Source organism: Condylura cristata, unplaced genomic scaffold (assembly GCF_000260355.1).
Source record: "Condylura cristata isolate star-nosed mole 26May11 unplaced genomic scaffold, ConCri1.0 scaffold00013, whole genome shotgun sequence".
NCBI lineage: Eukaryota > Metazoa > Chordata > Mammalia > Eulipotyphla > Talpidae > Condylura > Condylura cristata.
Window position 1 is genome coordinate 28,452,330 of NW_004567114.1, and position 18,208 is coordinate 28,470,537.

The window sequence follows — 18,208 nt, forward strand, 5'->3', positions numbered from 1 at the left end:
TCAGAAGGGAGATTATTCTAAACACAGGGGTATTAGTTTGTATACTTTCAGAAATGTTCACTATGTACAATTAGTTATTTAGACTTATCTCTGGGAGTAAATGATTTGATTGCTCACTGCCACTTTTTTTTTTTAGAAACTACAACTACTTTGCTCTACAATGTATCTTCACTCATCTCTCAGGCAGCTGAAATGCAGCAATGTCACCTTTCCAGAAAAGGTATGTGTGCATTTTTCTGAATCTATGTGTATCTGGAAACAACTTTCTGCTGTCTTTAAGCTCGAAGGACCCAGGGGCTAGGTTTGGAGTCTTGACATTCCCCTTCAGTGCTGTAATAGAAGTCTGAAGTATTTGCTATTATTGTTCCTTTATAGGTAAATTTTCTGTCTGGATGTCTCTGGAGGCATTTTTCTTTTTTTAAAATTTATTTATTTATGCATACAGAGCTGGGGTACAGGCCAGAGGTGCAGGGGTGGTGAGAGGATTCACCAGAGACAAAGTGAGGGGCAAGACCGACAAAGTGCACTGCTGAGGGGAGCAGCGGGCAGTCAGGAGAGGTCTGCTGCGCCATGTGGGTCATCTCTGGGGCTGGGGATGGAGCTCATGCGGAAGTGGCTTTAGCTTCTTAGTGCTGCGCTTTAACCTGCTGCGCCACCAGGAAGGGCCCCATGGAGGCATTTTTCTAAAACTCCAAACTGCTGCCTGGCTTTTTTGGTTGTTGTTCTTTTAAAGGGCTTATAGTTATAATTATGAGCATATATCAAAGTTTCACTGTAATCTTAATGCAGAATGACCTCTTAGGAGCCAATTCAAAGACATACTCAGTCTAGGCATTTTATAGGGGATAATGGTTATATAATCTTTGATAGACTAGATGCAAAAAGAATGTTTAGCTGAAGAACAGTAGATTCTTGACTGACAGTCAAGTGGGTGGGTGGAAGACCGGTTTCCCAGAACAAATCTTACTTTGAAATATAGTTTATCAAGAAAATCACCTAAGTATTTTGTCAGGAATGCTAATTTCTTCCTTAAAGGAGGTAAATTACATCATCCAAACTGGGTATCATTCCAGAACAAGGCAGGGACAGTATTTTTTTACACAGTAACCTACAGTTTATGTGAAGGGTCAACAGTATATATTTTAGGTTTTAGAGCCACATACTCTGTCACACATTCTTTTTCTTCTTCTTCTTCTTCTTCTTCTTCTTCTGTTTTATACTATAATAGTTTATTTTTACATCATTTTGTACATTTTCTTTTCATCTCAATTGTAATCCCCGTGGGCTTCCGATCACCAAGTCACCCATGTGCCATCACCTTAGTCCAGTGCACTTCTCTCCCCTTCTTTTTCTTCTTTTTTAATGGTTTATTTATTTATGCATACAAAAACTGGGGCACAGGCCAGAGGTGTGTGTTTGGGGGTGGTGAATGGATTCTCCAGAGTCAGAGTGGGGAGCAGAAGAGGTGGACCAACTGAAATATACTCCTGAGGAGAGTAGTGGGCAAGACAGGAGAGATCTGCCACACCATGTGGGTCCCCTCCCTGACTGGGGATCGAACTTGTGCTTTAGTGGCTGTGGATAGTGTCATATGCTACACTTTAACCCACTGTGCCACCCGGGAGCAACTCTTCTTTTTTTTTTTAAAGATTTATTTATTTATGCATAAAAGAACTGGAGTACAGGCCAGGGTTATAGAGGGAGGGGATGAATAGATCCACCAGAGAGCAAAGAGGGGTGCAGAACAGGCGGATGTGCCAAAATACAATGCTGGCTGCAGTGGGCAGGTTAGGAGAGGTCTGCCGTGCCATGTGGGTCACCTCCCTAGCTGCAGTGGCTTCCGACAGCTCCACAGTGCTCTGTGCTTTAACTGTCACGCCAATAGGGAGGGCCTTTTCATCTTTTTCAACCCTTTATGATGTGGGCTACAGTCCACAAATCCCTGTTTAATACCATACTTTGGCACTGGTATCTTCATTCATATTTCCTTCTGTTTCAGGAAGCTTTTCTAGGTATTTAGGCAAGTTGAATTTATTAATTTAACAGTTTTTCTGTGTCTTTTGTGAAGCAAAATGAGAGCTACATATAAAGTATTTTGAGTAGCTCCTGGTGGGAAGCAAATACTAGTTGTTATAGTATTAAGAATTAAAAGTTTTTTTGTTTTAAGGGCATAAAATGTAGCCCTCTTTAAATCTCTTATAATGAAAAGTCTCGATTTTCTTTAAATACTCAGTAGTTTCAGAGGTTGCCAGTCAGTGTTTTTATTTTTTTAAGTTCCAACTTGAGGTGTACATATACCTGGACCAGATTATGAATATCCTTGAAGCAATGAGAAGGATTAGGGAAACAAAGGTGAAAGTAAATGGGTTTTGGTGACCTGGCTCCATATGTGAGACTCAGTCCCTTTCTGACCATGGTGTTGGGAAACTTCAAGATCTTTGGTCACCTAGTTACTGTGACTACAAGCTCCCCCCTTGTAAGGAACAGTATAAACATAGAACAACCTGAAACAGTAAGTGATATAAACATAAACCATTTAAACTGTAGTAGACCCTGAAAGTAGACAGTACTTTCAGTAGAGGATGGGGAGGGGGTGTGGTTGGATGGATTGTCACCAGGTGCGCCTCTCAGTGAGGACAGCCGCTGCATTTAAGAGGATTGAATGCAAGCATCTACATCAGAAGCCTCAGACCAGCAAACAGGTGACTGCAGTGACTCAAGCAGGTGGGAGCAGCAAAAATCAAAAGGAGATTTCAAGACCTATGAGAGGAAGAATCAATAGCACAATAGTCCCTCGTGGGATGTGGAGAGTGAGGGCGAGAGATTCTAAGGACATGAACTCAGGTTTCTGACTTGAGTGTGTAGGGACAGTGGTGTCAGTTATGGAAAAAGCAAGCAGTGATGGGAAAAGCAAGGAGTCTGGGGCAGCAGAGATGTGAGGACAACATAACATGTTAGTCTCGCATCATAGAAAAATGTTGATTCTGGTGCTAAAGTACAAGAGTAAAATAATCGGTCACTGGCTTGTTTGCAAGAACATAGGAGACAAGCTGCAGAACAGTGTTTATATACCAAAAAAAAAAAAAACTTGCAGTCAATAAAATTCAAGCATGAGTTTAGTAAACAAATTAACTGAAGAAAATTAAAGTATGCTTTTAGACTCTAAGGCCAAGTCAGTGATTGTGAGAAAGGAAGGGGGAAATCAGGTAAAAGGGTGGGGCACTTAATGTTATATAATATTATAATGCCACTGTTACTTCAATTAAAATATTAAAAAAATTTGGGCTACCCTAGTAGCCTAGGATTTTAAGTCTCAGCACAATCATCCTGTCACCACTAAGGCCGGAGCTTGATTCCCAGCCAGGGTTAGCTCCCCTTAGCAGTGTATTTAGGTAGATTCACCTATTCTGCTCCCCACTGTCTCTGGTGAATCTTTCATCCCCCTGCACCTGTGGCCTATACCCCAACTCTACTATGCAATAAATAAGTATCTTGAATTTTTTTTCTTTAAATAAATAAATAAATACTTTTTAATTACAAAAAAAATTGTAGTTTAGAAGTCAATCATAAAAACAGGAAAAAATATTCCAATATTACTAAAGAAAGGTTTATAGGAAGATATTTTGCCTGTGACACTTACCCTTTCTCCAACAAACAATTCACAAGAATAAACCAAGAAATAACTGGTCCCACAAATGTATTAACTGCACACCCACAACAAAATTAGTGCAGCAGAAAACACACCAAGCAGAATTATTCTTCTCAGTTAAAGCCTCTCAGATAACCAACTACAATTCACTATGAAATTCTTGATGAACAAAATGACAAAAATCTAGTAAGGGATTCAATGATGTAGGTGGAAACACACATACATAGAGAAATGTGAAGAAGCAGTGCATTTCAAATGAAAGCTAAGAGTTCCCTGTCATCCAAATCAGCCCTTCAAACTTTCACTTGTACATTTGGCCGTATGATGAATAGTTATTGAATGTCTCCAGATAGAGCTCAGGGAGGAAACCCTGGAGAGAGAGGCCCAAGTCAGGAAACTTTCTCCCACATGGATATGGGCCTGGTGTGCTCACTTAGGAAAAAAGTGAGGTGGGAAAGAGCTGTCAGAGCTGAGCCCAGAGGCACGCAAGTGCTACAGGTGTCAGAGAGATTAGGAACTATAAGGAGGAATTAGATTAGGAAGCTGTGCTCTAGACACCAAGCATCCAGATTTAGTTACTGACCTAATCCAGGTTTAGACTGAATTGCTATTTGGGGTTAGATGAAATTGCCTAGGCCATGGATCTCAAAGCATAGTTCATTTTTGGCAAAACCCTAATACTAGGCCATGGATCTCAAAGCATAGTTCATTTTTGGCAAAACCCTAATACCATCTCAGAAGACTCCCGAATACCAAGTTCTTTCATAATAATATTACGACATCAGTGACCTTTTCACTGTGTGTACAGATGTGTGGCAGCCGCAGAAGCAATGGTAGGTAGGACACTGGTGACTTGGCTCGAGTCCAGACAATCGCAGCAACTACACTGGTCATGAGCGGATCCTTCACTGCCACACACTCAGTAAAAACAGATGCCAACGTCATTTCCAGCTTCAATTAAGCAATGAAAATTATTAATTTTATTAAACCTCAACCCTTACTTAATACTCTCTTAACGAAATAGTAAACACTCAGGTTTCCCTGGTGGCACAAGGGGTTAAGTTTCAGCACTACCAAGCTATCACTAGCCATTGCAGTGCAAGTTCGATTCCAGCCAGGGAGCTGACCCACATGGCACAGCCCACCTTGCCGGTCTCATCCACTGCTCCCCTCAGCAGTGTATTTCGGTCAATCCACCTGTTCCAGTCCCCACTCTGTTTCTGGTAAATCTTCTCACACTCCCCCAGCCCCCACTCCTCCCCTGGTCTGCACCATTTATTTTAGGCGAAACAAAACCCAAAACTCAAAAAAAAAAAAAAAAAAAAAAACCAGAAAGAAACACTGAACAAGGAACAAGTCATCCATAGAGAACAGTCTGAAGCCAGAAAACACCAACATCTATGAATAGAGCCGAGAAGGGAGGAAGCCTGCAAAGAAAGCACAACTGAGATGCGAGGTTTCACAGAAACACACTCACATAAAGAAATGAAGATTCTGAAGTTGTTGTCTTAAGTGCTGTTGAGAAGAGATTGAGCAAGAGGATATTCATGGAAATACATTATCATCATACCTGTAAAATTGCCAGGCCCGGTGTGAAACCAGGTACTTGTTCCCTCATCTGAGCGACTTGGCTCTTCAGTTTCTCCCTTATTTGCCTAGAGAAAATGGGAAGGCTGTTATTAACATTTAATGTTGCAAATACAAATAAGCAATATGAATGACTAGATGTCTTTCTCTTTTAAATTAAAAACACCTTCACTGGAAAGAAATTATCTGGTATCACATGTACCATGAACTCCCCATCAATTTTCTAAGCCTAAGAAGACATGGATATATTTCCTACAAGTATTTCTAACTCCTAACCTGGCTGGGCCCTGGGAACCGTTTAAAACATATTATTGGTGGGGGTGGGGGAGGGGGGAGAGGGGAGTAAAACATTGTTTTAAAATGTAAATTATATAAATAAATAAAAGTAAATAAAACATGTTACTTGATGGCATTCAAAATCACAGAAGGAACAAATGAAAATATTTACCAACACTTCTGGAATTCTGCTAATCCTTACCTATTTCAGCAGCTCTACTCTCTAGTTGCTATTCAAAAAATGTTGCAAGAAAGAATTTGAGGTCATACCTTCCACTCTGCCTATGCAAGTAAGATAATCACAGGGCATCCACATAAACCTAATGATAATAAATGAGTACCCACTTCAGGCCCTCCCTGCTGGTGCAGTGAGTTAAAGCATAGCACTAAGAAGCTAAAGCCACGTTGGCATGAGTTCGATCCCTGCCTGCCCCAGAGGTGACCACATGGTGTGGCAGACCTCTCCTGACCTGCTCGCTGCTCCCCTCAGCAGTGTACTTCGTCGATCTGCCTGTTCTGCTCCCCACTCTGTCTCTGGTGAATCCTTTCACCGCCCCTGCACCTCTGGCCTGTACCCCAGTTCTGTATGAACAAATAAATAAATCTTAACAACAAAAAAAAAGAGTACCCACTTCAAATTCAGTATGTATTTAGAAAGTATGTTCTAATCCACAAAAGAATTTTTCTTACAAAAGAATTTAACACAGGAACCTCCCTGGTGGCACAACGGTTAAAGCACAGCACTGGAATTCTGGCGGAAGCCGCTTCAGTGCGGGTAGAAGTTCCATCCCCGCCCCAGAGGTGACCCACATGGAGCAGCAGATCTCTCCTGTCTTGCCTGCTGCTCCCCATTAGCAATGTATTTCAGTGGATCTGCCTATTCTCTTCCCTACTCTGTCTCTAGTGAATCCTCCCACACCTCTGGCCTGCACCCAGCTATTTTATGCATAAATAAATAAATCTTTAGGGAAAAAAAAAAGAATTTAACACAAGATTAAAAGTATAACCTCTTGGGTCCTCCCTGGTGGTGCAGCGGGCTAAAGCGCAGCCCTGCAAGCAACCGGCTGCTACTGCTGCTTCAGTGTCGGTTAGATCCCCGACCTGGGGGTGACCCACATGGCACGGCAGACCTCTCCTGACCAGCCCACTGCTCCCCTCAGCAGTGTACTTCCTCCATCTGCCAGTTCTGCTCCCCACTTTGTCTCTGGTGAACCCTCTCACTGCCCCTGCATTTCTGACCTGTACCCCAGTACTATATGCATAAATAAATAAATCTTTTAAAAAAAAGTATAACGTTATGCTCTTGTGAAACAAAATACATAAACTTACCAACACACAGCTTCCCAACAATACACAAGAATATCAGGTACATTAAGTTACATTCATAAATAAATATTCAAAATAGCACAATCTTGCCTAGTTATGATACAGTCATGACCTAGAACAGGATCTGTCTCTCTTGAATGACCAGTTTTGCCACTTGCCTTTCTTCCTCCTACACATTCTAACAACACTTGACACACAAATGTACACCACCATCAGCAAGATCTCTTCCTTGTTAATTTTGTTACTCCCAGCTCCAATTCTCCAAACACAACCACCATAAACAGACACTGGAATCCTTAGAAATAGATTATTAGATTTGCTTGTGAATGGTAAGAATCTTGAATTGATACACAAAATCATACCCAACCCTTAAAAATCTAGCTTGTGACCTTGTTTTTCCATCCAACCACATGACCCCAGTTTATGATGGTTCAATATACAATTTTTGACTTTTTGATGGTGTAAGCATAAGCACTGAGTAGAAACCACACAAAATTTGAAGAGCAGCAGCTCCCCGTCAACCATGTGATCATGAGGGTAAACAACCTGTACTCTACAGACTGTGTTTCATTTTCAGTACAATATTCCATTACACAAGATATTCACATTTCATTATAAAATAATAATCTAGCCTTGTGCTAATTATTTTGCCTACTGGAGGCTAATGTAAGTATTCTGTGAGTATTTAACGTAGGCGAGACTAAGGTACACTATTCAGTAGGTTAATATATTAAATGTAGGTTAAGAAAACTAAATGCCTTTTCCACATGCGATAGTTTCCATTTACAGTGCATTTATTAGGACATACCCCATTGTATATCAAGAAAACTCTATATACTATACAATATTATTTTAAAAAGGGATTAATTGAACATCAGATTTTTTTTAAACTGGGATTTGACCTGAACAGAGGGTCAGTTCTGCTCTGACACAAGAGACCAGGAAACATTACATTGCCAAGTTTTCATTGGCTGCCACAGAAACTCCCACAGCTCCCAGTCTTTGCCAGTCCCCCTGCATAATAATCAGATGTGGAGCTTGAGTTAACAGAGAAGGCCTCTTCTGGAGAGACCAAGTTTCCAGACTCCAATCTTCTCTCTTCTCTCTCCAACACTGTTAACATAAAGGCTAGACAAAGCTTTCCACTGGTTATCCTTAACACAAGCTCCACGTGGAAGAAAACCCAACCATTGTGGCAAAAGTGGCTGGAGTCTACGTAGTATATTAAATGTGAAGCACAAAAAATGCTAGGGTTACAGATGACTCTGAGGTTTTTGGGGTTGTAAAGCAATGCTGGAAATATAGGACACTGCAAGTATTTTCAGGTACAGAGTGAATTTCAAACTGACAAGGTGAATTTACTTACCAAATCTTATAAAGGATTTTAGAATACATGACCACTACAGACCTAAAGAAGGAATCTAGAGGCAAATAAAAGTAATACAGCCAGGCCCTCCCTGGTGGCGCAGCGGGTTAAAGCACAGCACTGAGAAGCTTAAGCCACTTCCGCATGAGTTCGATCCCCGCCTGCCCCAGAGGTGATCCACATGGCGTGGCAGACCTCTCCTGACCCGCCCGCAGCTCCCCTCAGCTGTGTATTTCGTCGATCTGCCTGTTCTGCTCCCCACTCTGTCTCTGGTGAATCCTCTCACCCTCCGCATCTCTGGCACCCCAGTTCTGTATGAATAAATAAATAAATCTTTAAAAAAAAAAAAAGTAATATAGCCAACAGCAAGCTATGGAAGCCCAGTATTACACAGTTGTATGGGTAGAGATTATTATTTCAGTCTAGTAGGTTAAGAGGGGAGAGCAAAATGTTCTCTTTTCTATGCTATAACTTAAATGGATCTGTTTACAATTTATTTTTCTAAAAAAAGATTATAGTTTGAGATCAGTTACACTGACTTCCTTAAACTTTTCCTAAGAAGCAGGATTATTTTTGAAGCTACATTAGCAAGGGATATTCTTCCAACTAGGAAGATTTGTTTAAAAGTTAACATTTAGGTCTCTTTATGAGGCATGACCAGAATAGCAATAAAAGACATTTTCAAATGCGTGTAAACCACAACCAGCAAGAACAAGACAGCCCAGAACACCAGAGCAATAAGTGGAAATTTTTGTGCTCTAATGAGGAACAAAATCAAGACAGCTATAATGAGGGCTCCAAAATCCCTTAAATCCCACCCCTCTGCCACCCTCCCAATTCTTGGTTTTCTGTGCTGGCAATTAATCAAAAAAAATCCTAAAATGAAAAGGAAAATAATGGAAGCCAAGTATCTGATGGGCCTAAAGTTAAGAAATTATGAAAGAAGAAAATGAAGAACACAAAAAGAAAAGTTAATATTACCTCCCTTGTGTCTTTATTTTAGGGTTATAATAGGGAGTAAAACTCTTCCTCCTGAGATGTGTTATTGGCATAAATATTATTTCATAGGAGGGGCTCTGATGGCAGGATAAAGGCTGCCTTTTCTTTAAGACACTGACCCATTAAGGAAAATCTCTCATTAAGGAAGTTACCCTCACTGTTTTGGATGACCTAATCCTCTTAACTTTTATTAACAGCTAAGACAGAACTCAATCTATGTCCATATCCTTGCTTATAGTACCTTTACAGGTACAGTCAGCCCTACCCTCTACTCCCTGCTTTAGCTGAGGTTATTTAAAGGGGTGAAGCCACATGGGGGAGTTACTCAATTTTCCTAGTTTTCTCCAAAATATACAGGAGGGTACATATTGTTATTATTAAACCTTTATTTTCTCTTCTCAGTCTCTCAGAAGCTTATTTTGTTGTTTGCTAACCTAGAACCCAGAGAAGTACACAAACATTTCCCCTGTGCCCCACCAGTCACGAGCATTGATGAATGGTGGAAAGCCCTTTAGTTTTTATAGTTCATTATTTCTAGAAAGTACAACAGAACAACTTCCAAATCCTTCACATCTCCTCAATCAACAGACTTCCTTGACAGAAGTGTGTCCCATTTCCATCACAGACCTATGAGTTATACCATCCTGACATAAGGCAAAGGGAATCAAAACAGTCACCTGGATCCCAGAATTGTAGAATTGTACATCCCAGAGTCACTCCATCAACAGTCCCAAAAGCCTAAGAGAAGAGATCTCTCAATCTTGGTAAAGGTGAAGTCAGTAAGAGTGCTAATGAATGTGGTTAAGACAAACCATTAGTTTCTTTGACCTGAAAGGAGAAATACTGGAAAATATAGTCAACTAGACATGAACAGATGTCGTTTTTACTAAGTTGCTACTGGCATCTAGTGGGTAGAGGCCAGGGATGCAACTAAATATCCTACAATACACAGGACAATCTTTCATAACAAAACATCCATTCCAAATGCTAATAGTGCTTTAGGTTGAGGAAACCCTGCTACTTGTGACTAAAATGTGTTGTGGGAGTTGTCTTTTCTTTCTCAGGGACAAAAATACGATGGAAATAATTTATATCTCAACCTGTCAAAATTTGTTTGACTATGGACACGAGTCATTTGTATTACTATCATTTTTCTCAATTATCTTCATTTACCTATATAGTTGTAAAAAAGCCTACTCAATAAAAGCCAAAGGTGCATTTCCCATTATCCAGAAGTGTCCTAGTCAGACATATTACCCTCAACAGTGACAGAGGTCTTTTTGGCCCAAGGTCCAAAGGCCCATTACAAATGCCTGAAAAGATCAGTTGCAATTTCAATTTGTTGTTAACATGATGGCTTCATTTTCAAATGTTTAACATTTTGTGACTAAGAAAAAAAATCACTGCTAACACACAGCCTAACAAGGTTATTTGAACAGGTGAACATAGTAGGAAAAGGAGGCAGTAAAGGAGACTTACTTAAATGGCTAAGAAATCAAGATGATGAAAATAAAGCTTCCATAAGGCAAAATTAGCACAAACTTTCTCAATAGATCCACAGAATATGCCATTAGTTGTGAGAGGAGGTGGCACTGGCAATTTGAGCCAGTGTATATAGAACTCCATCCCCCAATATATGTTCCTATAACATCCGAATACAACTCCCAGCATGTTCAAAGTACTTCCAGGATGGTGGGGATGCTGGGAAGCAGCAAGGTGGCCAAGGTGTGGTGGACAGGATAAAACAAGAGCAGGATTTTCCTGGTCTTTGTTCTTTGTGGCTTTAGCACTTTGGCAGGTGGGTTCTTCAGAGACAGACAGGTGTTCTCTTGGTCCTCTGGTGAATTTAGCTTATATGGTACATATTTTTAAAAGATTTTTTTTTAATTTATTTATGCATACAAGAACTGGGGTCTATGACAGAGGTGTATGGGGTGAAAGGAATCACCAGAGACAGAGTGGGGAATACAGGTGGTTCTTCTGAAACACACTGCTAAGGGGAGCAGCAGGTGAGACAGCAAAGCACCGTGTAGGTTGGTGATAGCCAGAAAGCACTGAGACTTTAGCCCCTGTGCCACCAGAGGCCCTTATATGGCACATTTTAACAATCCTCTGTCCCAGTTCTCTGGGACCTACCTAAACCCTTGCTTGTGGTTCCTGCCAGTATGTGCTCTGAACTCTAATGATTGTGACAGCTTTGCTTTTGAACTTTGGCACCCAGTTCTGGATCTGGCCTGTTTGGCTGAGTTTTTGTGCACAAGGGGATGGGTGATTTCAGTGGTTGATTGGGAGGTTATTATTGGAAATTCTTCTCTTTCTTATTTTCTATTAAAACACTTTGAGTACACTAGACTTTTATTACCCTGATTTAATGTACACAAGTGACAAGAACCTCAGAAAGGACAACACAGGACTTTCCTCCTCAGTTTGATGTCCCTAGGCACCCTTCAGTTTTGCTGAATCTTAGTAACTGATCAGAAAAAAAGCAAGAATAGTCATTTCAACATATAGAGCTTTTCTAAACAAGGACACAAAGTTCTTTTGTTTTTTCTAGCAGAGTTAGATTGTTACACAATTACTATATAATTATTTTACATTCTAAAATACCACTATATAAGTATAACGTGATTATTATATAATGTTATATTTATTCATCACACATTTTAGAGCTTTGAAGTACCTCAAAAAAATTTTTAAAAATTTTATTTATTTATTTTCTTTATTTATTCATACAGAACTGGGGTACAGGCCAGAGGTACAGGGGCAGTGAGAGGATTCACCAGAGAAAGAGTGGGAAGCAGAACAGGCAGATCAACGAAGTACACTGCTGAGGGGAACAGCAGGTGAGACAGGAGAGGTCTGTTGCACTATGTGGGCCTCCTCCCTTAACATGTAGTTTCTTATAAAAACAATTGTGATTGTGAGTCCACCTAGTGTTTCAAGAAAATATTTCAATTTCCTAATTGTTTAAGTCAAATTAAAAAACCAATTATCTTTTTTGTTAAAACTGGCTGTCTTTACATATCATCAGTAAATAGCAACAGCTGTATCAGTATATAAAATAATTAACTACTATCACTGCTTTCTCTACTATGTTAAAGAATAAAACATTTAAATAAGATAATAATTTAGCACAATATTTACTAAACTGGACAGGTTATATGTGTGTGTACATGTATATATAAAGAAGCATATATATAAGAAGCATATATATGTGTGTACATATATAAGAAGCATATATATAAAACAATATACATGTACATATAAACATGGTATGTGCATGCTTATGTCACATGTATATATCTAAAAGCATAATGTGAATCTATTTTATGTCCTTTGAAAATGTATAATGTAAAATTTTCCCATTCTGTTCCCTTAAATGTTCTCAAATACCTGTGGAAAAGGTAAACTGCCTGTTATAATTTATAACAATGAAAATAGCTAAATGATGTAATATTCTATTGAATCCTCAAATTTCTACTGAGCGTGAAGGTCATCATAAATCCACATACATAATGATACAATAACCACCTATTTTAAGCTTCTAGATCAGTTTCTCTGTTTTTGTACTATTTATACTTGGACCAGATAATTCTTTGTGTGTGAGGCTGTGCACTGAAGGGTACTTAGCAGGATACCTCTTGATGCTAACAGAACAGAATCACTCCCCTTTCACAAATATGTCTCTATTCAAGGTGCCATGTCCCTTGGTCAAGGGTGCCCTGGATTGAAAGATGGCAAAACTGCCCTTTGTTTGTGAACCAATGAGCTAGAGGAGGGTAATGGCATTAGGAAACCAGGTTGAACGGTTGAAAGAGGTTTCATAAAAGGCTAGATTTTTAAAATGGATTAAGAGTGCACCAGGGAAAGATCGCCAAGACAGTTCAGGTGTACACAACCAGGTGTGGTAGGATTCTAAACAATGTAGTCCCACGTCCCTGCCCCCCACCATAGTGATGGTGGGGGGAGTTGAGGCAGCTTCTACTAGAGCCAACAAATTGGGTGACATGAAAGAATAAAGAGCACAATATAGCTAATCTCTCCATTTCCTTTCCAAAAGCCAGGCGTCCAGATTCTTAGGTGTAATTACATGTATTAATTGTATGGGAAGTAATACAATTTTTAAAAATAACTTTTGGCCAAACCAAACATATTACTACATGTTGGCCTCTAGGGCACCATTATGTAACTTTCCGCCACTACCACATTATGAGACACAAAATGGTGGCCCCTGAGCATCAGGATTTATAAGGACTGTACCCAGGTATATGCCACCAGTGGAGAGTTGTTGCCAGCAGGTCAACACCCTTACCAGTGTCAATATTTCAGCACTATCTAAGCCCTGATCTGGTCTTCACAGCCAATCGTGGCTTCAGTGAATAGCCTTCAGTCCCAACAGGTTTCTGCATCATCGTCATGGAAAATGGGGAAAGAATGTGGTAGACTGAGGGTCTCTACTAGGAGAGGAAGAGCAGGCCAAGATACCTTATATGAGAAATGCCATAGAAAGATTGTAACTTTCTGCTTTTACAGAGGACTAAAGAAATACTGCAGGTAGAATAGTACTTAGGTCTAAAATGTCTTTTACTAAGGAAGAAGGGCTAGTACTTCGGCACCAAAGCCAAAGGTAAAGATTAGTTATTCTGTTAAAGTCATGCAAGGCAACGAGTTAAGTTTCTAACAGGATCTGGCAAAATCATTCATAGAAATGCCAGCTTTAAGCACCAGCAACCCAAAGCTGAACCTCTCCTGCTTTGGCTTCAGGGAAATAACTTTTCACCAGGAAAAAGGAAAGCTTAGCTAACAAAGCAAGGTTTGACTATCTCCAACCAGTCAAAACTGGGCTATCGCCATGAAATGGCTCCTTTTTTCTTTCTTTTTTTAAGATTTTTATTTATTTATGCATACAGAACTGGGGTACAGGCCACAGGTGCAGGGGCAGTGAGAGGATTCACCAGAGACAAAGTGGGGAGCAGAACAGGCAGATCGACTAAGTACACTGCTGAGGAAAACAACACGTAGGTCAGGAGAGGTCTGCCAGCCATGTGGATCAACTCAGGGCTAGGGATTAAACTCGCACTAAAGTGGCTGGATTCTGAGGAGAATTCAGTTTGGAGGGCCCTCCCTGGCAGCACAATGGGTTAGAACACAGCACTGCAGCTAATTGCAGCAACTTCAGTGAGAGTTTGATCCCTGGCCCTGGAGGTGACCCACATGGTGCAGCAGACCTCTTCTGACCTGCCCACTGCTCCTCTCAGGAGTCTACTTCAATCCACCTGTTCTGCTCCCCACTCTGTCTCTGATGAATCTTCTCACCACCCTTGCATCTCTGGCCTGTACCCCAGTATCCCAGTTTTGTATGCATAAATAAATAAATCTTAAAAAAAAAAAAAGATTCCACTCAAACAGATTAATTGGGTCGTCCATCTCCTAACAGGAAGGGTCTAAGTTATCAGATAAAAGTCTGCAACTCCTGGAAGCAAGGGGCATACAGACAAGTCTTTGGGGACGAAGGAAAATACACTGAGTCTATCACTAATCTTGAAACTCTTGAGCAACTCACTCACTTATGGCTCACAAATCCTGAAAGCATTGGAATCTTTTAAGTGTTGAGAGTGATAAAGATGTCTTTTCTTAGGTGAAGGTGGATTTAGGGAAGCATTTAAGAATGAGGATTGAGTGCCAGGAGAAACAACCATATTATTAAAGGGTTGGTACTATCACCCTACCCCTGGATGCCCAAGGAGGAGAGAAGGGTGTCCCACTCTTTCTCCCAGCAAGGAAAAGATTTTGCAATTCGGGGAAGAAACTGCCTAAGATACTTGATGGCTTGCAAATCTGTCCCCGAGAGAACCCACAGTTCGTGGCAATTAAGGAAGCTAACCTGCAAATCTGGGGGAGTGAGGGACCCTCTCCAGGAACTCCAGAAGCCAGGGTACAATGTAAGAAGCCCCTCACTTACCTTTCAAGAATGACCTTGGCCTAGCAAAAGAGGAAAAGTAGGGACACACAGCCCGGACACCTCCACCTTCAGCTCATCCTACTGAAGTAGTAAGAACACTTTCTAGTTCAAAGTTCCCTGGGGTCATGGCTAAAGGGTCAGCTGCCTCCCGAAGCCTCAGCAAAGGATCTGAGGAACTGTATTACCTATGAGCCAAACAGGGTGTCTTCCCTTCTAAAATTCCCTCTGAGGAACTGCAAGCACTATCAGCTGCTAGGGTCAAGCTATCCTGGCCAAAGTGTCAAGATGTGGCAACCTCTAAACAAGTCATTTTATAAGCACATTAAAGAAAAGCACCTATAAGCAAATAAAATCTTAATCTTAATAGTCTTTAATGATGTTTTAGGAGAAACTGATTACTCAACCACAGGGACTGTAAAAGGAGTACATTAAATCTGAGTAAGTGGGTGGGAGACCCTTTTGGTACCTGGAAAAGTGTCCCAGAAAATATTTCCAAAACCTATGACCAAGTCACTGTCATATTATTCTTCCATTATGAGAAATGGATTTAAGACTGTAGGTGATTCCCAACCTTCAACATACATTAGAATCAAAGAGTTTTTAGAAGTGTTTTAACATATTTGAACCTAGTGGCTCAAACTGCTAGTAATCTCAATTCAATCAATCTGGTGTGAGCACTAAAACAGGCATTTTTCAAAATCACCCTATGACTGAATTGGCAAAACTACCTTGGAAATATTGACAATTTCTAAGACTAATGACACGTATTCACTTACTCCATAATTCTACTCTTCAATTCTACTCAATGGTAATGTGCACATTACATATTCAACCAAAAGATATGTGAAAGAGTGTAATTAGCAGGGCCTCCCTGGTGGCCTAGGGGCTAAGTTTCAAAGCTATCATCACTACTGTCTGAGTTCAACCTTCTGTCAGGTTAAACTCACGCATGGCACATCAAACTTCTCTTGTCTCACCTGCTGCTCCCCTTACAGTCCATTTCAGTAAATCTACTTGTTCTGTTCTCTACTCTGGTGAATCCTCTCAACTTTCCAACAACTCTGGCCTACACCCAGTTTTTTTTATGCAAAAATAAAAAAAAATGCACATAGCAGCACTTTTCGTAATCACCAACAAGCAGAAAACCACATGGCCATGAATACAAAGTGGCATATTTTATATAATAAAAACAATGAGACTAAATAGTGGCCTATTCATATAATAAAACAGTGGGACTAAATAAGCTACACCTGCAAACAACATGGAGTCTCCAACACAATACTGACTGAAAGAAGGTAAATAGTTATGTGTCTATAACACATAACAGTATCATATTATAACAGTATCATGTTATTTATACAAAGTTTAAAAGCAGGGCCTCCCTGGTGGCAGGGGTTAAAGTCTCAGTACTATCAAGCTATTGGCAGCAGCTGTGGCATGAGTTTGATCCCCAACCAAGGAGGTGGCCCACATGGCACAGCAGACCTCTCCTGTCTTCACCCGCTGCTCCCCTCAGCAGACCTGCCTATTCTCCTTATTCTATCACTGGTGAATCCACTCCCCCCCTCCCCCCCACACACACACCTCTGGTCTATACACCCCAGTTCTTGTATGCATAAATAAAATAAATCTTTAAAAAGTAAAGCTTAAAAATATACAGCACTTATCTAGTGTTAAAAATATGGAAATTAATTATCTTTTGAGGGGTGGTTCTGGATGCAGGTAAGAAGTGGGCTACTGATATGCCAGTAGTCTCAGTTCTTGATCTGGGTGCCAGTTATTCAGATAAGTTCGGTTGTGAAAAGTTCATTGAGCTATATATTCATGACAGGCCTTTTTTGGGGGGAGTGGGAGGGGGCATGTATTAGTATTGGAATAAAAACTAAATGATTTAATATGCAGTTAATGCTGAGAACTATTGAAAAAGATCTCAAATCAGCTATCACTGACCAAAAGAAAAATGAATCAATTATCCATATACACTGCAACTAACTGTTAATCATTAATGCAGCTAACTTGTATTAATACTTATGTGCTAGGGACAATTCTAAATGCTCATATCATTTAATTCTCCTGACAAATCAATGTCCTAGACAGTTTATGTTACATTTGAAGAAATGTTAGCACAGAAAGGCTAACTAATTTCCTTAAAAGTCACACTGCTACCACTAAGGTGTTAAAGGTTTCTATGTGTTTTGGATATGGACCAAAAAAGACAAGGTTTTCATGGAACTTACAAATATATTTAACTTGGTTTCCATGCAACATACACGTGTGTGTGTGTGTGTGTGTGTGTATACATATATGGCCATTGGTAAAGGGAGTAGATCTGAATATAAGAAAACAAAAAGGAAGATCCAGCAGAAACAGTGTAGTCAGCAAACCACAGGTTGAAAATCAAGTAGGTAAAAGTATTGTAATTTCTAGTCTAAAAGTCTGAGGTTCTGCCTCACCAAAATGTAAAATTCACCACCATCTAATGTATACCTCACCTTTGTTAAGCAACTCCACTTTTGTTCAGCAACTTTTTCCTTTTAGGAAACAATCATTTTATCCCAATGAAAGTTTTAACACAGATGACATTTTAATTCCATCAGGAAACTTTCACCCACAAAGTTAGAGGATGCTGTTCATAGGAGAATTACTGCTGCCACTTACAGCAGTTAATAGGTAACTGGTGAGGTCAAAGAACCTAAAGACAACCACAAGGAGGGTATTATAAAATATGTTCTTCCCTCATCTATTCTCTTTCCCCTCGAGCTACCTTCTCAATAAAAAGTAGAAGTACTACTTCCTGGGACTAAGTTTGGCAATAGCATCCACTAATTAAATATTCAGATTTTCTGAAGGGTAGAACAGGTAGAGGTCAAATGGAATGTTGTCAGGACTCAGGAACCAAACTAGGAAAAGTGACCATGGTCAGGAGATAGTCGTTAGAGAAGCATGAAATCGAAGGGAAAGTAAAAGTTCACTGGGTTCTACTTAGCAAAAGACTTAGCCTTTATGAGGCAAAAGGAGACCCTCTGTCATTAATCAGCCTTGT

At 40.1% G+C, this 18,208-nt stretch overlaps 1 protein-coding gene across 1 annotated transcript in view; it reads right to left on the reverse strand.

Moving 5' to 3' along the window:
- The window catches only part of MTHFD1 (methylenetetrahydrofolate dehydrogenase (NADP+ dependent) 1, methenyltetrahydrofolate cyclohydrolase, formyltetrahydrofolate synthetase), a gene marked incomplete at its 5' end in the record, with an annotated part of 55,573 nt that overhangs the window by 36,785 nt on the left and 580 nt on the right, over positions 1 to 18,208 (reverse strand). The window contains 1 exon segment of the mRNA XM_012724399.1: positions 5,220 to 5,304. Coding sequence (XP_012579853.1) covers positions 5,220 to 5,304 — 85 coding nt within the window.